General features: G+C 38.2%; 1 protein-coding gene across 2 annotated transcripts in view; it reads right to left on the bottom strand.

Moving 5' to 3' along the window:
• The window catches only part of ASXL2 (ASXL transcriptional regulator 2), a 128,821-nt gene that overhangs the window by 12,258 nt on the left and 91,363 nt on the right, over positions 1-25,200 (bottom strand). For both annotated transcript variants that reach the window (XM_057308963.1, XM_057308964.1), the window contains exons 5-11: positions 23,280-23,395; positions 19,761-19,890; positions 18,829-18,972; positions 10,508-10,671; positions 8,161-8,257; positions 5,830-5,935; positions 2,683-3,400 (exon numbers count right to left, since the gene is read on the bottom strand). In XM_057308963.1, the coding sequence (XP_057164946.1) occupies positions 2,683-3,400; positions 5,830-5,935; positions 8,161-8,257; positions 10,508-10,671; positions 18,829-18,972; positions 19,761-19,890; positions 23,280-23,395 (1,475 nt within the window). The remainder of the gene's footprint in view (positions 1-2,682; positions 3,401-5,829; positions 5,936-8,160; positions 8,258-10,507; positions 10,672-18,828; positions 18,973-19,760; positions 19,891-23,279; positions 23,396-25,200) is intronic.

The following is a 25,200-nucleotide window of genomic DNA, read 5'->3' as shown; positions in this document are numbered from 1 at the left end:
CAATTGTTGCCGCTTGGTAATATCTTCTAGAAGAGACCACTAGGAAGGGGAGAAAATAGATAAAACCAGAAAATTAAATCCAAGAAAGTAAAAGTACAGCTGTTTAGGTGAACTGTATGTAGGGACAAACAACCTTACGTAAGAATAATCTGGAGAATAATAACATACCTAGCACAATAAATAATACCTATTGCACTGACTGAAAATCACTACTAACATGTTGATTAAATTCATTAAAAATGGTTCAAATAAAAAGTTTTTATATGTAAAAATAGTAAGTTTCAGTTATTTATGTAAATAGCTCCATTACCTGTTTATGTGGAATAAATGAGATGTTACACTTTCCAAGCACTAAGGGCTCAATGTTGTCTGGGCACTGGTTTAACACCAAGAAGCCTTACCCTCGTAGAGCAAGGTAGATTCTTTTCTTTTTAAATGTATACTGAATAGATGGGTGCCTGGGTGGCTCAGCTGGTTAAGCTTCTGCCTTCAACTCAGGTCATAATCACAGAGTCCTGGAATTGAGTCCTGCATGGGGCTCCCTGCCCAGTGGGGAGTCTGCTTCTCCCTCTCTCCCACACCCCCAGCCCCGCCCCCATTCCCATTTGTGCTCTCTCTCGCTCTCTCTCTCAAATAAAATCTTAAAAAAAATAAACTAAAATAAATGTATACCAAATAGGAAACACAGTTTTCCATCCTCTCTCCTTCTCCCTCTTTCTCCATACATATTCTTACAGATGTCCATGTTGTAAAATGTATGTGCATACATATGCATATATATAACATATATACACACATAAAACATTTGTAATAAAATTAATATTTTATTTTTCTACTTAAGTTTTGGTTAAAAGATTTTGCTCTCTTGTAAGTTACATTACATTTTGTCTAAGAAAGTGGGATCTGAGATACGGCCTAAGGTAAGAGTTATTAAAACAACTTCTGGTAGGAAGTATTCTGCAGGGGGTGGAGGGGGATGAGGTAGAAGAAAGCAAAAGAAAGAGAAAAAATTAAATAACAGTAACATGGTCATGGTGGACTTAAGTTTTCAGTGTGGAGCCTCTCTGGATTAGAGAAAGCAGACCAAGTAGGACGTAATTCAGCCTCTATACAGATGAGGAAACAGAATGAAGAATCTCACCCAGTATTATATGAAGTAAAACCTAAACTCTAACTCAGTTCTCAGGTCTGCATAGAAGTTCTGACTGACATTCATTACAGAGAGGTTTCTAGTACTTTCATAACAGTAAAAGTGGGGGGAAAAAAAAAGAATAGTGAAGTGATTTTCATAAAAAATCACAATCTCTGACAAAGCACGCAAGGTATGTTAATGGTAGAAAAGTGGCAAACATTTTTTAAAAGGGGAGATTCCTAAGTGCACAAATCTTAAAATTAAGAAGGAATGAGGATGTCATACGATTAGTAATAAGAAACAAAATGAGAGAGAAGTACATAGTAAATGAAATGGGTCAAGTACTAGCAACTGAATGTTTCTAAGGGATATTTCCCAATGGAACTAATTTTGGTTCACCTAAGTTAAATAAAAAAGGGGGGGAGGGGCGCCTGGGTGGCACAGCGGTTAAGCGTCTGCCTTCAGCTCAGGGCGTGATCCCGGCGTTATGGGATTGAGCCCCACATCAGGCTCTTCCGTCATGAGCCTGCTTCTTCCTCTCCCACTCCCCCTGCTTGTGTTCCCTCTCTCTCTGGCTGTCTGTATCTCTGTCGGATAAATAAATAAAATCTTAAAAAAATAAAAAATAAAAAAAATAAAAAAGGGGGGGGAGAGTTTTCTATGTGGCTTCTTTTACTATTTATATCCTAACATGAATGAATAATATCCAGTGCCTGGGCTTATAGTAGTATTAATAAATACCATTAGTAAAAATTTATTAACACATATTATCTATTTATTAAATGAATAAATGAACTGCAAACTGATATTAAGCCCAAGCCCAAGTATTGGTAAACCTTTAGATCAGAAGTAAAATGTGTTTGGGTTTTAAAGGGCTCACTCCTGGTTAGATGCACTCTTTATATGCTAAGATAAGGGGACCGCTTTATGAATGTGCAAGATCTGATCAGCAGCGATACAACGCTAACATGAAAGTGAACGACACAGCCTAAGCAGTAGAGCTCAGCAAGGCGGTCCCACCTTACTAATGTCCCTCAAGTACCCGGCAGTGACTCATGGCAGCCACACAGGTCTCCTTTAAAAAGATGGAACTAAAGGTAGTCCTAGAGCCACAGATCATCAAATCAGTTACGGCAGTAAGGAAAAGGCCGAGGTACACACGAGTATCATGGCTCTTGCCACAAAGAGCTCTTGATCACATCAATGGCTTCCTTCTGTTTATTTCTTATTTTGTCGCATGAGACAGAATAGTTTGCACACCTATCTTAAGATGCAAAAGGAGCCAGCAGGGAGGGTGGGTGGAGGCGGTCTACATTGGATGCCCAGGTACCTTACTTTACTCAAGCACTGAGAAAGACCTGCAGGAATGCAGTTCTAAAAGCCTGTTTATTAATAATTTTGCTCATGTAAGAACACAGTTACATGCTTATCAAATATATACAACTGCTTCTGCATTAAGAAATACCACAAGTAACTTGAAATTTAATAAGTAAGACCAGAAACTTCGTGTTCAGACATTCTTTTTTTTTCAATTCTTCCCACTCTCTTACCTTGAGAGGTGGTACTTTTCGCACCTGGATCCTGTCCCCTCTACTGAGAAAGGGCTGTGGCGAGACTTGAAATGGCTGCTGGTGCTGGCGATTCTCCGTGACACGTGGCCTTTTCTCCCAGCTGACAGGGGACTCTTCTTGGATGAGACAAGATTTCCTTTTGAGGCTCTCTGGGCTGTGATCAACCATAGCTGATGGAGGTTCTTTCGCAGTGGTCTCCTGTGGACCCATTTCTGCTATGGGCTTCATTATTGGCTTTTCCACCCCAGGACTCTTGGGTTTGTTTGGGGACGTCACTAAAGCTTCTTGGCCTTCATCTTTGTTATAATTAGAAACTGTAGTGAGATGATTCTCTTTCTCAGACTCCTGTTCAGCGGAGGCAACTGGCTTCTGCTCCAAGAGCACGTCATCCTTTGGGCACTTGATGGGAAGAATGCTGCTAAGCTCCTGTGTATTGCTTGCTGAGGGAAGTAGGGGCTCTGTGGATTTGGGGTTTGGCTGCACCGTATCTTGGCTTTCATGCTCTTCTTTTCTTACTGGGGACGGCATTTGCACCACTTCTTCTTTAGACCCTAACTGGGGAATTACTGGGACTATACTGACAGGTGAGGCCTCTGAAGGAAGCATGGATTTTGGTTGCTCAGCTGGGGTTTTCTTTACTTTGAGATCACTGGGCGAGGCTGTCAATTTCTTTGAATCCTCAAGGCTCAGGCCAGAACTAAAAGGTAGAAGAAAAAAAATATTCTAGTTGAGAAATGGCCTTATGTCATTGAAAGAATTAGAAGATAATAGTATATGACAATGCGTAGAAGAAACCCTGACACGTAGGAGGTATTCCTCATGTACCATCACTATTATTACTATTATTAGTGAGGTTCTTGAGTTCTAGTGCCTGGATGCAAATCCTGGCTCGGATACACCCATGTGATATTAAGTAAGTCGCCAGTCTTTTGTATCTCAGTTTCTTCAATTATATACTGATGTTCATCACTTTTTTTTTTTAAAGAATTGTTTTTTTTTTAAGATTTTATTTATTTATTTGACAGAGATAGAGAGAGCCAGAGAGAGAGGGAACACAAGCCGGGGGAGTGGGAGAGGAAGAAGCAGGCTCCTAGCGGAGGAGCCTGATGTGGGGCTCGATCCCATAACGCCGGGATCACGCCCTGAGCCGAAGGCAGGCGCTTAACCGCTGTGCCACCCAGGCGCCCCTGAGGTTTATCACTTTATACTGTTGGTACAATTACATTAGTGTATATAAAGTACTTAAAACAGTACCTAGCACATAGTAAAGCTCAATAATGTTAATTGTCATTATTCCTTATGCTTATAAGAGGGGCCACCTTGTCTAGAGGCAAGCATCACAGACTACCCACAAAGGAAGCAAAAGAAGGCCAAAACCGATCCCCCCTGATCAACTTTGCTCTACAGCACCTGTAGAAAGCCTGGCCCAAGGAATCTATAGGCCCCTGAGGAGAGAGGAGGAGGTGGCGGTCAACGTTCTCCAGAGGCTGAAAATTAAAACTGTGGAGTTTCTGGAAAGTCTGTTTACATTTCACTTAGTATAGCTCTATAATTCTGAGACCAATGCCTCAGAACTACCCAGGGAGTGAAGGTCAACTGGGACTTCCACAGTGTGGCCTCTCTAGAGCAGGCTACTCAGCAGCGGTCACTGGAGACTCCTCTTAATGTTTTAGAATACTGTTTAAACAGGCAAAAGCAAGGGACCCTCTTTGGTGACTTCCAATGATCAGTACTGCACCTCCGAAATGGAGTGGCTAACAACAAAACGAGACAATAATAAAAAACAGTCCTCCTCTAAAAACTGGCCAAAAAAAAAAAAAAAAGTAACAGCTGAAAACGGAAAGACCCAAAAATTACTATAACGCTCTATCTGCCTACAGAGGGAATGACAATATTTATGGAGAGACAGCTACCTGTGGGAACAGTCTAAATGGATACACCATCATTTCTGCAGAAAGGCTCAAAGCTCATAGCAAGAGTGCAGAAATATCAGTATGTGAGACTCTCTTTTTTAAGATTTTATTTTTAATGGGGCGCCTAGGTGGCTCAGTCATTAAGCATCTGCCTTCGGCTCAGGACGTGATCCCAGGGTCCTGGGATCGAGCCCCGCATTGGGCTCCCTGCTCTGCTGCGAGCCTGCTTCTTCCTCTCCCACTCCCCCTACTTGTGTTCCCTCTCTCGCTGACTGTCTCTCCCTCTGTCAAATAAATAAATAAAATCTTAAAAAAAAAAAAAAGATTTTATTTGTAAGACCAACGTGGGGCTCAAACACACAATCCCAAGATCAAGAGTTGCACACTCCACTGACTGAGCCAGTCAGGCATGCCCATACGTGAGACCCTTTATCACAATAGGAATCACTTCCTTTGTGACCATAAAGGGATCAGTGAACTACTGGGAGATAAGAAAAAGAGCCACGACTTGTCAAACTCTGGTTACAGAGTGTCTTTAAGGACTGCCGCTAGGTATGCAGAAGGCAACAAGGGAGACCAACAAACCAATAAATCTCTGGATGTTCAATTCTACTTCAAACAATATAGCTCCACCATCATCTATATAAATGTCCCCATTAACATTTTATTTGGATTTTTTATTAGGAGAAAAATGATTTAAAGTACATCCCCTTGAAAACAGGGTTTGTATCTTCATTCAGCTATGAAGACCTGCCAGACGCCTTCTACAGAGGAGAGGCTGTCTAATGATGCCCGGGGTGTAACAGTCCATATCAGGGGATTCCAAGGACTCCTTGGTGATTCTGGATAAATTACCATTTTGTGGGATAATTAACTACTAGAAAGAATGTACTGAACTTCAGTATTTCTAAATCTTACAAAATTACTGGAAGAACTATTCAGCCTATTCAAAGAAAGGGACTCCAATTCAAGATAATAATTTTTTTTTTAAATGAAACCATCCAACCCACAATGGTAATGTGTCAGGAGTCAAGTAACCCAGTACTATGCACCCATGATTCATAAAAAGAAAAAAAATTCTTAGTTAAAAAGAATTGGTGAAATAATAGAAGGAAATAGAGGACTAGATTTCTAGAAGGTAGTTAAGATGAAACACCATGTGACATATATTTAGGAATTCACATTTGGTTTATAGAACCTGTCTTGGTATTACCTCTGACCATAGTAGCTTTCAAAGAATTGTTCTTTCCATGGCTCTACTTTTTTCTCCTTCTCAATCTCTTGTCGAATTCTCACCTGCATCTCAGGTGTAAACTCACCTGTAATGACCCAAAAAAAAAAAAAAAAAAAAAAGGATCTTCAGTAAAAATATGGTGTTTGTAACTATTTGTAAATCATGAAAGACTCATGCAGGAGTCAGAATACTATCATGTGAAAGTAAGAGAAATTTCCCACAATTCCTCACTGGAAAAGAGCCCCTGGAAGCCATCGAAGGACATACAATGCTTGCCTACCACTCCATGCAGTTTCCAGTACTCAGCTGAGGCCACCTGTGCCTTTTCTCTGGGCTCTCCTGTTGCACCTCCCTCCTGCTCCAAACATCATATTCCCTACAGATTTCTTTTATCACTAACCTTGAATTTGTCACTTCTTTCCCACTGGAAAGAGAGTCATGTGGTTTCAGTAAACAATGCCACTGGGCATTTTGTTATTTTCAAGTTCTGTTTCTCTCAGGCAGCTTGTATTTTGTGCCTTTGATCTCTTACTGCATAATGAACAGCTGTGACCTGTGACCCTGCTTACAGGCATTTGAGGTTCCAGTAAAAATGTAGGAAATTACTCGGAAGTTGTTTTCTAATTGCTCCAGAAACTGCATCTAGTGCCTTGGCAGTAAGGCGCTCAACATGCCAATGACCCCGCTGCTCCAAATATGGCATTTATTGACATACACCACCAATCACCTCAATCCCTCCCACTCCAAATATGGCATTTATTGACATACACCACCAATCACCTCAATCCCTCCCACTACAACAGCAGAGGACCTGCTGGGCAGGCCATCCTCAAACTGCGGCTCAGAAAGGTTGCTCTCTTTTCTATTCTAATACCCAGGACAGCAAGGAAAAAGAGGTAGGAATTGTAGACTTGAAGTTTAGGTCTCTTCGGGGTAAGAGGATAGAAAAGAAAAGTGTTCAAGGACACAGTCCTGAGCATAGGAGTAGGAAAAGAGGAATTTGCCTGTCAGAATCCAACCCAGAACTACTTTTTCACTGAGTCTGCTGTGCGCAAGAGAATGGAATAAAAAGTACTGAATTCTGTTCACATGTGTACAAAGTTTCTGCTGCCCAAAAAAATATGATCACATGACTAGGCATAGCAGTGACTACTCATATGCCAAAAAAAAAAAAAAAAAAAAAAAAAAAAAAAAAAAAAAGGAACACTGATAACGATCAAGGTTATCACTGTTGATAATGCCTACTTTAAAAAAATTGGGTGGAGGGGGGAGCCAGGGGGGTAAGCGCCTGGGTGGCTCAGTTGGTTAAGTCCAGATTTTGGCTCAGGCTATGATATCAGGGTCAAGAGATCAAGCCCCGCTTCCGGCTCCGCACTGGGTGTGGAGCCTACTTAAGATTCTTTCTCCCCCTCTGCCCCCCTCACCCTTGCCACAGTTTGCTCTTTCTCTCAAAAACAAAAAACAAAAAACAAAACACGGGGTGGTTGGGCAGGGCATAAACCCTTCATCAAATTATTCTTAAAGAAAGGTAATGGTAACGCATATGTTTTAAAGTGCTTCTGTGATTGCAGTTCTTTCAGAAAAAAGTGGTCTCTGCTCAAGGAAATCTTTAAGAAAGAGACAGGACCAGAGTAATCAGTGAGAGAGCCTTTCTACACAGACTTTGCCTCCCCCCCAAAAAACAACAAAAAACCCCCAGAACAACAGAAAGGCAAATGTCAACAACTGCAGTGAATAACACAGACACTAATTAGCTGGTCAATTAACTCTAAATGCTACTGAGGTGACAAAATGTCAGCAATGAATACCATTCCTCATGCTCTCCTTACAAATGTATTCATTTTAAAGCTTCTCACACTTCTGTTCAGCTATGCCTTGGTATAACTTCATATGACCTTACAAGTGTTAGTTTACCGAAAAACAAACATGAGAACACTGTAACTCTAATGCTACGCTCTGCTTATTAAAATTTCAATTCCTAGGCATTAACCTAGAATCGCTGAATCAAAATCTTAAGAAGAGGTCCTAGAAATCTGTATTTTTTTAGTTTCCTTAAATTCAAAGGTGACTTTGCATCCTTAAAGAGACATTGCTAGACCTCATTTGGAGCCGGACCTCCTTATACCGGCTCCAGAAAAAAGTCAGTCTAGTGTTTCACACAGGTTAGCTAGTTCCACCCTGTGGAGACATCCCGTCCTTAGCCTACTAAAACTGCTCAAGAACTCACTGAGGCACAAAGGTGCCAATACGCCCTCACAGTAGCTCCAAGTACAGATACAATCTAGGAGGCACATAAGGTTGAACATTTACCTTCTGAGAGTCTTTCCTTCCAGCCCTGGGCTGCTGAAGTGAAGAACTCATTGTTAAGGGCTGAGCCATTTAACTTCATCAGACCATCTGGACCAACCTAAGTCAAAGAATACGCCAAGAGAAGCTTACAAAGAAAGCCAAATGTAACATGTGGAATTGTACTTTCTTTCATTTTAGAGAAGAATGTATATACATTTAATTTTATAGAAACATGACTATATCATACCATGCTGCTCATTATGGATACTTTTTTTTTATAACATATTTTTTTCTAATAAATTTCTTTCCCGTTTACCTCTCCTCCCTTCTTCTTCTTCTTTCAATTCCATTTCCCATTAATTATACTCAAAGAATCATCCACAAACAATCTACATGCAAGAAGTCTTTTTCCTGAGAGGTCTATTATTTGTTTAATAGAACTGTGACCAAGCTCCACACACAGCTCTGAATCTTATTTTTCTCACGTAATACCTTGTGGAAGTCTCTCCAAGTCAACTGGTATAGTGTTAGCCCCTTTATGACAGCTGGGGGCTGTACATACAACGAAATACAATATTTCATTGTATGCATGCACCTCAATTCATTTACCAGTTTCTTAATCATAAACATGCACCTTGTTTCCAGTGTTTTAGGCTCCATACTTCTATGCTTAAGGACATTAATTCTCAGATTACTGTGTGCTCTCACCATACTCAAAAAGGCCAAGTAACGTCCTATTAAGAATTCCCCACAGGACTGTACTCCATGGGAAGTTGAATAGATAACTTGTAAGGTTCCTTCTCCTCCTAAAATTCTATGTGCAATCCTTCTTCTGAAAGGATAAGGACCTTTAGACAAAAGACAGTTCTAAGGAACCTGCACTAGAATTCTAGAGATAGGCCTTCATTTAGGTCCTATCTTAGTCCCAACCTAACAACCCGAGCCTTTAAAAAAGACGAGAGCAATCCCCAGTGAGAAGTTCTTTAAAAACTCTGCAGAAACATCAGTCTCCTAACTTGTTCGAACCAAAAGGTGGGCATCCCAAAAGCTGAAATTTCCCCCAAGAAGTTTTAAGGAGGGAAAAGCAGTAGCTGGGAAGGATCAGCTTTACTTGCTTCTCTGCCCTACTACTGGTAGTGTACCTCACTTACCTGGTCTCCTTGGAAGGGAGTCTGACCTGCTTTCCTATGTGCTGATTCACATCATTATGCGACTGAAACTAGTATCGATGCAGTTCAATAGGAAGATAATTTTAAGAATTAGAAATATTTTGTTTTGATATAGTCAGTTAGGATGACGCGTGTAAGTTACTCTCCTTTAATCTCTTACCACAAACCAGGGTATAAATCTAGTTTTCTTATTGTGAACTACAGAAAATGCCTTTCTTTCATCTTGTTTTTATAATGATTAGAAAAAAGAGGCCTATCAGATTGCTTAGGACACACTATGTGTTTGGAAATAATGAATAAAAAAAACCCTCAGAATTGAATAAACCTTAGAAAATCATAATGGTCCTATCTTCCTTTTGTAGAGGAAGAAAGATGATCAGAAGGGGGAGTGACTTACTAGTCACTCTTTCCTTGATAAAAGCCACATCTCAGCTTTTGACCTTATTCCTTACCAACCTAAATCTCTCTGGTCCATACCTAGACTTTCCCAAACCTTTGGTATTTCTTCTAGCTATATTTTTTTATTAGAATGTAAACTATATTGGGTTTTTAAAGTTCTTTATTATGAAGCAATAAATGTTTTTCCTTTTTAAAAATCTAACAAAAGAATGAAAATAATTAACGTTCTTACTCCCTTCAAAAAATACATTTAAAAATCCCTGTTAAGGGGCGCCTGGGTGGCACAGCGGTTAAGCGTCTGCCTTTGGCTCAGGGCGTGATCCCGGCGTTATGGGATCGAGCCCCACATCAGGCTCTTCCGCTAGGAGCCTGCTTCTTCCTCTCCCACTCCCCCTGCTTGTGTTCCCTCTCTCGCTGGCTGTCTCTCTCTGTCGAATAAATAAACAAAATCTTAAAAAAAAAAAAAAAAAAATCCCTGTTAAAGGTCTTAAACAAGACATCTCTTCCTCCTGGACTGTATGCAATGAATAACTTACCTCCTAATATGATAGCTACACAAATTTTATTCCATAATTTTGACATTCTGATAAGAGAGTTTTTTCCTTTCTAAGACTTACAGGGCAAAACTATTAAGAACATTTACATGAAAATATTCTTCTTGTTTCAGTTACCTTTGATACCACTTCTTTACAAGTATACATAAAAAACTATTTAAAAAGTCTTAAGGAGTGTTAAAGGGGATGAGTGAAGAAAGCCTCACGAGGTTTTTTAAAAACTGCTTATGCTTGAAAAGAACGCACCTGTCGATCCACCTCTGGAAGCAGTAAAAGCAGTCGCTGTTGGCAATCTCCAGGAAGGACTGAAAAGGTGTGCTTGTTGATCAGTGCTCGTAGATTTGTATTCACCAGAATGGAGTCTGGTGTCTCAACATCAATTTCAGCACATTTAGTCCTTTTCATTTGCCCTACAAAAACAGAGGAGAAGAATCATCTGGGCCTCCTTTACATTCATGTTTCTTTCTATATAAACTATAGCTTACACTGCAGTGCAAAACAATCACAATTGTAAGTACTTTAAACATCACACTGTGAAGAAGAGAACACTTAAGGGTTCTAGAAATTTCCTAAGACTAACAAAAGCAAAGCATGACACATACACAAAATAAAAAAAATAAAAAAAAAAAAAACCAGAAAAATTCAAATCTATATATATCGTACTGATATCCTTTTTCCTTTGCCATCAGAATTTTTTCATCAATTTTAATTTTGATTACCTAAAAACGTTCTAACATTTTGCGTTACAAAATGTTTCAAGAAACTTGGTCACAATCAAAAGGTTATAGTCTTTCAAATGACTGACAGATTTCAGTACACGAAGTCAAAATATTATAAACAAAAGACTAACTTGCCAAAAACATTTGCAAATCATGACAAAACTTTACTATTCTTAATATTAAAAGTGCATCTAGCAGCGCCTGGGTGGCTCAGTTGGCTAAGTGTCTGCCTTCAGCTCAGGTCATGATCTCAAGGTCCTGGGATCGAGCCCCACAGGGGCTCCCTGCTCAGCGGGGAGTCTGCTTCTCCCTCTCCCTCTGCACATCCCCCCTCCGCTGTGCACTCTCTCTCTCTAATAATTAAATAAAATCTTTTAAATAAACAAACAAATAAATGTGCATCTACATGGGGCACCTGGCTGACTCAGTTGGTAGAACATGTGACTCTTGATCTCAGGGTTGTGAGTCCAAGCCCCACACTGACTGCAGAGCTTACTTTAAGTAAATAAACAGATCGGTAGATAGATATTTTTAAAATTTTTTAAGTCCATCTATAAAATCAATATGAAAAAGAAATATCACCATGACAAAAATGAGCACAGGGAATTACAGATAATTCATAGCTGACTAACCATAAACAGATGCTATAGTATTAGTATTTTTTAAATCCCAGTTAAACCAATGAACATTCCTTGTTTATCAAAATGGCAAATACTGCAAAATGGCGATGAGACTCCACAGAGAAAAGACAGCTTTCAAATACTGCTGATGGGTCCCAAATTAATATAATCTTACTGGAAGAAAATTTGATAATATATAGCAAAATTTAACGTGCGTAGGAATCTAAGACCCAGAAATTTTACATTTAGAAATACATGCATAGGGGCGCCTGGGTGGCACAGCAGTTAAGGGTCTGCCTTCGGCTCAGGGCCTGATCCCGGCGTTATGGGATCGAGCCCCACATCAGGCTCCTCTGCTGGGAGCCTGCTTCTTCCTCTCCCACTCCCCCTGCTTGTGTTCCCTCTCTCGCTGGCTGTCTCTATCTCTGTCGAATAAATAAATAAACATCTTAAAAAAAAAAAAAAAGAAATACATGCACAAAGCTACACAATCTTGAATGTGGATAACCTCTGCTCCTGGCTGAAGGTGAAGCAAAAGTAACCTTTCTTAAGAGGAAAGGACTTCCCGTAAGTTAGGCCCGTAAGATTCCTACAAATTAAAATCCTGCACTATCTCACACAGATTACCCTGACAAACCAGCAGACATGCTACTATGACAGAGTCAATAGAAACCAAAAATAAAAGCTTTAGACTTAAAAGTACTGTTATCACTGAAACTGTCACAGATAAAATACAGAACAGTGCTGCATAAAATGATTAAAGAAATAAAGAATGTGACTGTAAAGATGGGGATAAAGTAATCAGGAATGAACACAATCAGGTCTCAGTAAATTTCATGTAATGATCAATAATAGCAGCAGCACACACTTTTGATAAGGCTTCAGTAGTGCCAGGTACTATTCTAAACACTGACATGTGTTAATTCATTTGTTTTTCACATAACCCTAATGAAGTAAGACACTATTATTGTACATTTCACACATTAAGAAAATGAGGCCCAGACCTGGTAAGTAACTTGCCCAAAACTGTACTATTAAGTTACAGTGCAGGAATCTGAACTCAGCACTGTGGCTTCAGAGTCTGTTGTTATCACTATATAGAGGCAGAGCTACCATGAAGTGCATGATCTCTGACTACTAGGTATTTAAGTTAAAAGTTCACAACAGAAACATAAAATATATATATATATATTTTTCCCCCCCTAAAGACCTTATTTTTAAGTAATCTCTACACCCACTGTGGGGCTTGAACCCACAACCCTAAGATCAAGAATCACATGCTCTACACACTGAATCAGCCGGACGCCCCCAAATCCCCATATATACTTTTCAATTTATTTAAATTCAATTTAATTAACATATACTGTATTATTAGTTTCAGAGGTAGAATTTAGTGATTCATCAGCTGCATTAACACCCAGTGCTCATTACATCAAGTACCCTCCTTAGTACCATCACCCAATTACCTCATCCCCCCAAGGGACTTCCACTCAAGCAACCCTCAGTTTGTTTCCTAGAGTAAGAGTCTCTTATGGTTTGTCTCCCTCTCTGTTTTCATTTTATTTTTCCTTCCCTTCCCCTATGTTCATCTGGTTTGTTTCTTTAATTCCACATGAGTGAAATCTTATGGTATTGGTCTCTCTCTGACTGACTTGTTTCATTTAGGACAATACCCTCTAGTTCCATCCACGTCGTTGCAAAGGCAGGATTTCATTCTTTTTGATGGCCGAGTAATATTCCATTGCATATACACACTTCTTTATCCATTCATCTGTCAATGGACATCTGGGCTCTTAACATAGTTTGGCTATCGTGGACATTGCTGCTCTGAACACTGGGGTGCCTGTGCCCCTTCAAATCACTATGTTCGTATCCTTTGGGTATGTGCAGTTGCTGGGTCATAGGGTAGTTCTATTTTTAACTTTTTGAGGAACCTCCATATTGTTTTCCAGGATGGCTGCACCAGTTTGCATTCCCACCAAGAGTGTAAGAGGGTTCCCCTTTCTTCCCATCTCTGCCAACATCTGTTGTTTCCTGACTTGTTCATTTTAGTCATTCTGACTGGTGTGAGGTGGTATCTCATTGTGCTTTTGATTTGCATTTTCCTGATGACGAGTGATGTTGAGCACTTTTTTCATGTGTCTGTTGGCCATTTGTATGTCTTCTGCCTATTTCTTGACTATTTTTTTGGTTTTTTGGGTGTTGAATTTGGTAAGTTCTTTACAGATTTTGGATACTACTAGCCCTTTATCTGGTAAGACATTTGCAAATATCTTTTCCCATTCCATAGGCTGCCTTTTAGTTTTGTCGACTGTTTCCTTTACCGTGCAAAAGCCTTTTATCTTGATGAAGTCCCAATAATTCATTTTTGCTTTTGTTTCTCTTGCCATTGGAGACAAGTCTAGCAAGAAGTTGCTGTGGCCAAGGTCAAAGAGGTTGCTGCCTGTGATCTCCTCTAGGATTTTGATGGATTCCTGTCTCACATTTAGGTCTTTCATCCATTTTGAGTTCACTTTTGTTTGTGGTGTAAGAAAGTGGTCCAATTTCATTCTTCTGCATGTAGCTGTCAAATTTTCCCAAAAATCCCTAAATATTTTAAGAAAATTTTTAAAACTTCAAAATAACTCCTGGGACAAAGGAGAAATCACAATAAAATATTTTAAAACTTTTCAAATTGAATCATATTAAAGAAGCATTTGAGAGGTGAAGGTAAATGTCCCCAAAACTGAAATAGTACCAAAATATATAAAATGAAAAGTAAAGGTTTCAACATTCAAGCCCTGGCTTCCTACCAAAGATGACATTTTTAATTTGAATAAATGAAACAATATACATGCCAATATTTTGTTTTTCGTTTCACTATCTTGAAGTACTTTCCAAACTATTACCTACAAAGCTGCCTCTTTTTATTTTTTTTTATTTTTTATTTTTAAGATTTTATTTATTTATTTGACAGAGATAGAGACAGCCAGTGAGAGAGGGAACACAAGCAGGGGGAGTGGGAGAGGAAGAAGCAGGCTCATAGCGGAGGAGCCTGATGTGGGGCTCGATCCCGTACGCCAGGATCACGCCCTGAGCCGAAGGCAGGCGCTCAACCGCTGTGCCACCCAGGCGCCCCTACCTCTTTCTTTTTAAAAAGCTGCACCATATTCCAACATATGTATTACGATTCATTTAATTAGACACCCACCCATAGGTTGTTACCATTTTCTGGTTTGCATAAACAATGTTGCAATGGCTCCAGGGACTGAGAGCAACATTCTAGTTCTGTTCTCACATATGTCTGATGAAATGATAGTGTCAGCATTCCTTGAATAGTTTTCACTATTCGTTCATTCATTTTGTACCTTCACATCGGAGTCAAACTTTAGTTAAAATTAAAAAAAAAAAAATTTCTTTTTAAAGTAAGCTCTGCGCCCAATGTGGGGCTTGAACTCATGATCCGGAGATCCAGAGCTGCATGTTCCACTGACTGAGCCAGCCAGGTGCACCATTAAAATTTGAACTCTTAACTCTTTAAACAAGACTGAGAAGGAGTTATAAATTATTCTCATCTATTATTGATCAAATAGTGCCCGAGGATATTTTTATGTGCCTCACACAAACTGGCTCATTTCTAGAATTTAAAGTTTAAGTCCTCCAATTTTGGTGTTGACCTTGTTTCTTTTATTTTTCCCACTTGAGGTTGCTGTATTCTATTGTATTATACTTGAAATCTGAGCTATGTTTTTTTTTCTGATTAAATCAGGGATGTAAAAATATATGATATACACTATTTTACTGAAGTTAAAACAAATTATACAGATTTCATGTAAATTATCTAATTTAATCATTTGTTTTACACAAAATGTACAGCTTCTTTCATACATTAAAAAATATTCATTGTCGGGGCACCTGGGTGGCACAGCGGTTAAGCGTCTGCCTTCAGCTCAGGGCGTGATACCGGCGTTACGGGATCGAGCCCCACATCAGGCTCCTCTGCTATGAGCCTGCTTCTTCCTCTCCCACTCCCCCTGCTTGTGTTCCCTCTCTCACTGGCTGTCTCTATCTCTGTCGAATAAATAAATAAAATCTTTAAAAAAAAAAAATTCATTGTGGGGGCGATGGCTCAGTTAAGTGTCCAACTCATGATTTTGGTTTAGGTCATGATCTCAAGGGTCCTGGGATCAAGCCCTGAGTTGGGCTCTGAGCTCAACCTGGAATCTGCTTGAGATTCTCTCCCTCTTCCTCTGCCCCTCCTCCTCGCACATGCACGTGCTCCCTATCTCCCTTCCTCCCTCTCTCTCCCCTGCCCCTCTCTGAAATAAATGAATATTTTTAAAATAAATAAATAAATAAATAAGCAAGAATTCTTGAAATCTGGGGGCACCTGGATGGCTCAGTCAGTGGAGCATGTGACTCTAAATCTCAGAGTTGTGAGTTCAAGACCACGTTGGGTGTAGAGATTACTTAAAAATAATAAAATCTTAAAAAAATAAAAGGAAAAAGAATTTTGAAATCCAACATTTGCCTTTCTGGGATTGATTTAAATTCTACTTATAGTGCTTTTTGGAAAATTGTACTACATTATGGAGATATAGAGGCCTTTCCAGTCCTGCAGGAACTGTGGCTCAGGGGTCCTGGTACCTGCAGAGAGCAAAACCTATCTCATTTGTTCCTGCTCCCCAAGAAGACACTGAAGTGAGGTGTGAGGCAGGAAGGGGGATAATGTAAAGATTACCAGGCACAACAGAAGCAATGAAATGTAAGAACTTAGTCTACGAGTTGCTGGGAATGCCAGCTTCTTTGTCTTATTGGTTTCCTTCCAGGAACCAGACAACTTCTTTGTAAAAATCCGGTTTGCTTCTGGGTGGATTATAAAATGGTGCGTTTTTCTTAGAGGAAGTATCCGCCATAAACTGAGCATATTCTTCGATCATCAATTCCAGTGCCAAAGATCAAAAATATTCATAAATTACATAAATACTTATAGAAGGTATACTAATATGCCAAACCCAGAGCTCAAGAGCTCGATCTCATGTCCCTGAGATCATGATCTGAGCTGAAATCAGGAGTCAAATGCTTAACTTGACTGAGCCACCAGGCAGCTATCTTACTTATTTTTTAATAAATAATTTTGTAAAATCAAAAAACAACAAAAAAAATAAAGCAGTCTGAAAATATTAATTCACACAATAATTTGGAAGGGTCTGGAACATATTAATGGGTATAGAATAATTAATCCTTTGAATTTTGTCACATTGCTACACATCTTTTAGCTCCTATTCTGCTGCTGAGATGTTTACCATTCCAATTCTTACATCTTTCTATGTGGAGTATTTTCTTTCTCCTTGGAATATTCTCATTTTCCCAGATGTTTTGAAATTTTTAAGGAATGTGCCTTGGAATAGGGTTTCTTTTTATACATGTTTCTTCACACCAATTATGAACTTTCATCTTTGAAATCTGTGGCTTTCAATTCTTTGGAATTTTCTTTTATTATTTCTTTTATTATCTTAACCCCCCTTTCAATTTCTGTTCTTTCTGATGGTTCTACTATTTTAGACAGCAGACATCCTAGAACGGTATTCCAATTTTTTTTACCTTTTCACTCCATTTGAATCTCTCTTTTGACCTATGTTCACAGAAATTTCTTCACCTTTCAGTATTTTTAAGATTTATTTATTCATTTGAGAGACAGAGAGAGCAAGCAAGTGGGGGGAGGGGAGGCGGGCGAGGAAGAGCAGGGAGAGAGGGAGAAAGAAACCCAAGCAGACTTCATGCTGAAAGTGGAGCCCAATGTGGGCCTGATCCCACGACCCCAAGATCACAACCTGAACCAAAACTAAGAGCTAGACACTCAATTGACTGTGCTACCCAGGCGGCCCGCATTTTAGTATTTCTATTATTAGTAGTAGTATTTTAAGATTGTATTTATTTATTTGACACAGAGAGAGAGAGCAGGACCAAGCAGGGGGAGCAGCAGGCAGAGGGAAAGGGAGAAGAAGACTCCCTGCTGAGCAGAGAGCCCAATGTGAGGACCCTGGGATCATGACTGAGCCGAAGAGAGACACTTAACCGACTGAACCACCCAGGGGCCCCACCTTTTTTTTTTTTTTTTTTTTTAAACTTCGGCTGCCATATTAGTTAATACCCTGGAACTCTTCGTTTATTTTTCGATTTTTAAAATAGCAATCTGTTCTTTCATGGCTGCAATATCGCCTTTTTATCTTTCTGTGGATATTACAGTTTTTAAAGTTATTTCTTTTAAATCTTCCTGAATTGTCTGTTTCTTTTGAATTTGTATTTCAGATTCTGTGTCTCATGATGGAGATCTTCTTCAAAGGTAATCACAAATAATCACAAGGAAAAGGCATTAAAAAGGCTCACTCAAAATTCTGGGTGCATAGGTGGGTCTTACAGACTAGTGAGCTTCACAGAAGTTTGACCAAGATGATTCCTATTTGGGAATCTATAAATTTGCCTGCAGATCTTCTTCTGAGGCTAATCAATTTCTTTAGGCACCAACCCACCCGTCTCCTGCTGGAACACATATGGGGCTGGGAGGAAGGAAGTTGTGGTGACAGAAATATGCCTTACTAGTAGCGTTCTGGAAGCCAAGCAGAAGGAACACTATTAGTATTTATATCTTTCTTGATTTCCCTGATTTCAATTCACTGTCTCATTATCTGCCCTCAGCCATGAGTGGTATCTCTCAGTTTGAAGTCTGTATGGTTTAATTTCACCTCAAAAATAAACAATCTATCCTGCTAAGGTGAGGCATCAACTGCTTCTCATTAACTTTTTAAAAAGGCTCTTTTTTTCAACCCCAGGCTTTACCCTTCCCCACTATGACACATGGTGTCTCCCGTTCGTGAATCTTTCTGCTGTTCTGCAGCCTTAGCTGGCTGGCTTATTGGCATCTGTTGCTCAGCATCGTTTTCATCAAAATTTCTTGACACTGCTTGCCCATCTGCTGTCTCTTTGTTTTCTTCACCCTTTTGGATCTAATCTTTTGGATTTCCATATTCCCATCTTAGTGGGATTTCAGAGGCAGCAGGAGAAAAGGGTCAGTTCGCCATGTTTAATTATGAGTCCTACTTTTCTGTACACAGAAATAAGACATAAATAATGCTGGACAGAGCAACCTATTGTCAGAAAAAGAACTAAACCACAAAACAACTGATGAATTTCAAACAGAGGTGACAAATTAAGACTCAGAACTGAAATCTTTTGTAAACTAACTTACTTGTGTGGAGCCTGTCAGACCTCTGGAATGACTTCTTCCCCAAGCCTAGCAAGGGATTTTCCACTTGAACTGAACAAGAATAGCTAGAGTTCGAGTTTTGTGGGCTGCTTGACTGCCCATCAGATGGCTTTCCTTCCCATATTGCTAAGAGAAAAAAATACATCAAAGACTGGTGACACTGAGGTTATAGATAGAAATCAATCAATCAATCAATCAAATCATTCAACACAAACTAAAAGGAGTTACGTATGATGCAATGTGACCCTGCAAATGAGTTCTGAGTCTCCAAATTCAGGTTTTAAAAGTTAAATAAAATCACTTCCTTCTCCCCAGCACATTATCTGCTTCTGGTGGTAAATTTCCTTCCTAACAAAAATGCAAAGTTCTTCAAGATACCGTTTAAATTTGGCAGGTCCTACAATCAGCTAGTATCTGAATGAACTGTGTAATAAAATACAAAGTCTGTATGTAATCTGCTTTAGATGAAAAACAACAAACAACAACAAAAATCCAAAGGCCTGTGTTTATATCCAATGGAAACTCAAATGTAGCCTATGTTCTTACGAAAACATTTTATCTTTAAAGGAGAGAACTGGTGAAGGGTTTAGTCTGAGTGTCTTGGCAACATCAGCTTTGTAAGGTCACTAATTCAAGGCTTCCAAATATTACTAGATTAGACATCTTGGAAGTCAGTCATTGATTTCATTCTAACATGCAAATCTCGCTGATTTATTTTTTCATAACTGCATGATGATTCTGCATAAATTTTCCCATTTTTCCTGAAAGGATTTATATTGATGATCTGGCAGTAAAAGAGTATGTAAATAAACCCAGTAATTTAAAAATAAATGATAAGGTATACAAATTAGAAAAACAGCACAAAAATAATGGAAATAGAAATTCCCATTGAAAAGACACCCTAGTCTGCCTACCAGGTTTGGCAGGTACAGAGTCACTGGTTGCTTTGACCGTCTTCAGAGACAGAGGCTGGTTGGAGGAGATGGACATACTTGGCCTGCATTGCTGTTGCTGCTGCTTCTTCTGCTGTTGCTGTTTGAGAGCCTATAAAAAGAAAACGGACTATAAGCAACAAAATAAAATCATTTTTAGTAATAACAGAAAGTGAATGACTGCCTTCTAAGTGGTGAAGAGCAAGATGATCGTCCAATTTCTCTGAAGCCCTCAAAGTAAACAAAAACCTAAATGAAACCAATTAAATGCAAGGCCAAAATGATACTTAAGAGTCTGAATATTTTCTGGCAGTATGACTTTTGTGTATAAATGTGAAAATTAGTCAAGAACATTTTTAGAAGTTAAAAAATCACCAGTAAGGCACGGACTTTCCATACTTGGAGCAACAGAAAATTAGAGGCTTCCAAATCCTTGACCAAAAAGAGTCCCATTTGCATCAGCTCTATGCAGAAGTGTAAATATTTAGCTTCCATATTTCTCAGAGATGATACATTTGAACAATTTGTGTTGAATACCTATTTGATTCTGATCTCCTGTAAGTGCAGTAAGATTTGGCCCAATGACCAAATCCTCAGCAATTTACAGCAACACAACAAATAGAAGGAAAGGAAAGTTAGAAAATACTGGTTCTAAGAACGGTATAATTTCTTCAGGCTATTTCAGCATATTTTTATTTCTATAATGTTTCTAGTTTACAGAATACACCACCATAAACTGTTTAAAATAAATAAGAAGACAGCTAACTTCCCAGAGTTTAGTCATGAAAATATATGAAAGCAACTTTTAAACTCAAGGTTTAAAAAACAAAACAAAACATAGAAACTAAGAAAGTAAAGCTTTCAGGAAAAGACTGGAAATCTATGACCTTGCAAATCGCCAGTTCAAGCTTTAACCTTCAAGACTATCATGCAAAAAAAGTGTGGAATAACTGGCTACTTGATTCCCATTGCCTCTTCACACTCATCTCTGGCTAAGTTATACAGGCATGGTGCAACAACTGATCTTGACCTAAGCTGCCAAAGGAAAAAATTAACTGAGGGAGTCAGGGATCCGGCTTATATTCACCTATAACATTTGTAACAGCCAAGGCAGAGCACAATATATAAAAAATTGTCAGTGTTGTTTGATCACTGATTACAGCTTATCTCTCATTCTCTGCAATCAGAACAGAAAATGTTCATAGGCCTCCTGGGTGGCAGCCACTGGATCTTCCTTTGTGTCACTCACAATATCCAGATCATTCTAGGTTAATGCAAAATTTAATAGAACCATTTGATCTCATCTATTCCTGCTGTGATCATGTAAATTCAGACACATGATGGAAACAGAGTAACTTATAGCCTTTCTATTTAAGAACTGTACTCAGTTTTTTCCTCCCTCAGTAGTTTACAAACACTGTTCCTAATTCTATTTAAAAACAACAACAACAAAAACCTTAAAGGATAACTTATACTGAAGTAATTTTTCTCACCTAATACTATAAAAAACATACACTGGAGGCAAGGTCTTACTTTACATACCAATAATCTATTTACCTACTTTTCCATACTGGTATTCTTTAAAGAAAATACATTTGACTCTTGGGATTATAGGAGTATAATACAGGAGCAGTAAACATGTCATGCATTATCTAACAAGGTTTAGGAAAATACATGCCTTTTCTTATAGAAATAAGCATCTTATACTTCTTAAAATCTTCCAAAGAATTTATAAAAATACAACTGCTATGAGATTATCCAGGCAGACAGCAATTAATCCTATCAAATTTCTGAAACTCTTTCAATAAAAGCACTTTTGCTTTACTTTTTTTAATACTTTAAGACCTACATAATTTTTAAAATTTCAATTACAAAGATAATACATAATTACATCTTTACCACTTAAGTCGAACATAAAGCTCTCTTGACCACCACTCAAGTCTTGTCCCCTAATCTTCAGAAGTAACTACAGTCAATTTATTTTTCCTTACTTAACTTTCTTTTTTACACTAACAGTGTATGTTTCTATTTAAAATGTAATATTGTATTGTGGGTATGTGTTTATTTTTATCAATGGTATCATGCTCTACATGTTGTAATACAACTTAACTTTAATGATTCGACATTATAGTGTGGTGATGCTTCCATGTGTATGTAACGACCACATTACAAACTTTTAATCTTTCACAATTATATCCAGCACGTAAAAATGGCATCATTTATGAAGGAATTCCCTGATACATATTTGGTTACTTGCAAGTTTTTGCTATTACAAACTTTAACGCAAATATTTTTCTGTGTGTGTATAATTGGTATATATATATATATATATATATATATATATATATATATTTGTATTTTTCTAACCTAAGTTCCAAAATGTTCAAATGCTTAGTCATTAGGGCATGTGTATTTACAACTTTAATAGATAATCACAAGATTTCTTTCCAAAGTACAGTAATTTATATTCCACCAGCAAACTACCAGTAGCCGTTTTTCTACACACTTGCCAATGCCTGATAATTAGGTTCTTTAGTTTATACCAATCTGAGGATAAAAGTAGTTTGTCAATGTTCAGTTAATTACTAGTGAATTTGTATTTATTGATCATTTGCATTTCAAAATAAAAGTTCTTTGAAAAGCCCAATAACACAGACCAATGGCAAGGCACACTGGAGGAAAAAAAAAAAAGTTATAAATGAACAACACTGAGGGGAAGGAAAAAGAAACATAAAGGAATGCTACTACAACTTTATGCAAATATTTTTAAAAGTCAGGTGAAATGGACCATTTTCTAAGAGAAATAAATACCCAAAATTACGAAAAGAATTTTTTCCAAAATTAGTTCAAAAAGCAGGAATCAAATAAGACCAGTAACAGATGAAACTGAAATGCTAAGAAAAGAATTCTATAATTGTTTTCCAAAAGTCTAGAAAAATACAGAGCTACCCAACTTATTTTATGATGCTAGAACCACCCTGATTCCAAAATTGTACAACTGTACAAGAAAACAGCAAAATCTAACAAAAATCTTAAAAAAGAAAAATCCATAACATATTAAAAAATACGTAACAAACATACATAGAGTTTATTCCTGAAAGCTAAGTATATGTTACCATTAGAAAATCCAGCCATGGAAGTCTGTATATTAGTAAATTTAAACAGAAAAGCTCCCTGACCATCTCAATAAATGCTGAAGAAAAGAAACCTGAAAAGTTCAACACCTATTCATAATTTAAAAACCACAAACATGCACACAAACAAAAACCTCTTAGCAAATTAGGAACAAATGAAGAGCTTTTAAAATGTGATAAAAAGACTAGCTACCACAAACCTATAACACACAAGTACATAAATTATTAAATCCAAATTGGGAAACTGCATGAAAGTTTTCCTTAAAAGGACCTAGTGTCCTTTCAAGAAATTTTCAATGACTTCTAGAATCTTGAATTGTTAATGTAGGAGATTAAACTTTTGATAAACACAGGCTAGCATGATTACCTGCTTTAGTGCCTTCTTGCTGTGCTTCTGTGATGGAGAAATGACTTTACCTGCTGGAATGGTAGGTGATGGGCAGCCTGACTGGGGAGAAGATGGCTGTGACAGTCTAGACGATACTAGTGGGGAGAAAAAGGACAATAAATAATGAGGTTATCAGAGTTGATATCAAGCACCATTCCTTCCCCAATCATATGCTGCTACCTGTATTAAGAACTGTGACCAAACACTTTTGGGAAGGATCTTCTTTTTGGAGTTCTACTGCAAACAGCCTCCCTTTTCAGTATATTTCCTCAGAAAGCTCTAGTGAAGGATGATAGGATGGGGAAGGGATGGGTGTTAGTATTCATTACTTTTCACTATTTGATTTTTTTCAATAGACTGACTGAAACAGGAAGCAGAATACAAACCATGAGTCATCAAATTAGATAAAACTTAGAGAAGATTCTAGAGCCTATTGGATAGTATGTATGTTCTTAAGGTAAATCTAATGACAACATGATATAGTGAAAGAGCCGTCGACTGACAGAATGGGTCCCAGTTTTCCCTATCTTTAAAATGAAGGCAATAAGGCCACTCCACCTCAAAAACTCTACTATAGCTTTACCTATTATATTCCTTCATCTCTTAAATCAAGAGTTTCAGGCCTACCCGTGTGAGAGGGTACTTTAGGATTTCTCTCATGGGGGGCACCTTGGTGGCTCAGTCGTTAAGCATCTGCCTTTGGCTCAGGGTGTGATCCCAGAGTCCTGGGATGGAGCCCCACATCAGGCTTCTCCACTAGGAGCCTGCTTTTTCCTCTCCCACTCCCCCTGCTTGTGTTCCCTCTCTCGCTGGCTCTCTGTCAAATAAATAAATAAAATCTTAAAAAAAAAAAAAAAAAGGATTTCTCTCAGGGAAGCAATGTACGTTTGCACAGGGTTAACCCCTCTCTACTTCATCACTACTTGTTTTATACCTCATCAGAGCTTGGCCAAACCTCAGTCTTATGTGAATAAGGGTTTTCCCTTGAGGAGCCTATACCCTATTATACTAACACACCAATTAGACTTTTATGTTCTGTAAAGTTCAGCAGTGCATTTCTCATGATAAGAGGTAACAAAGAAAATGCTGATTAAGACCCTTTAATGACAGAAATAATAAAATAATAATTGCTACTGGTAGTAATGACTCTGGAGGAGTACATGCTTACTAACACCTTCTCCTTTCCACAGTAATTGGACTGAAAAGGCCTGGATAGCAACATGGCATTCCATGGTATGGCTAAAGAGTTGAAGATACTATAAAGTATGTTGGTAGGTAGCTACCTGACATAAAAATGCAAAAGCATGGTTCATTGGAATACACAGTTTAGGAAAACAGCTTTTCAACGGATTCTTATAAGTCCTAAGGAAGGAATACAGAGTAGATGACATTTAAAGAGGCCAACAGCAGAAAATACGAAGAAGGTGACTTATCATACTTGGGATACCTGGCTTTGCACTCCCACCCTTACGATAAGGTTTATCTATGGGAAAGAACTGACATAAAGTGCGACATTAAGAAAAAATTCGTTGTGATGTATCATACAAAAATAAGGTTGGATAATTCTTGAGATAACTGAGCAGAGAAAAGAAACCACATCCTCAGTCTACTTATGTTGACCAATTTTAAAAAACAACAGCTTTACTAAGATTTATATAACATACAATTCACCTAAAGTGTAAAAATTCAACCACTTTGGTTGAAAGTTGTGAATCATCACCAGAATCAATTTTCACCACCCACAAAAAGCTTTTCCCTAACTATGCCCCTAGTGCTATACAATCACTAATCTACTTTCTGTCCCTATGCATCTGCCTATTCTAGACCTTTTATATAAACGGAATCATACCATACATGCTCTTTTGTGAGTGGCTTTTTTCACTAAGCATGTTTTGAAGTT

Source organism: Ursus arctos, unplaced genomic scaffold (genome assembly GCF_023065955.2).
Source record: "Ursus arctos isolate Adak ecotype North America unplaced genomic scaffold, UrsArc2.0 scaffold_8, whole genome shotgun sequence".
NCBI lineage: Eukaryota > Metazoa > Chordata > Mammalia > Carnivora > Ursidae > Ursus > Ursus arctos.
This window is presented reverse-complemented; position numbering and strand designations above follow the sequence as displayed.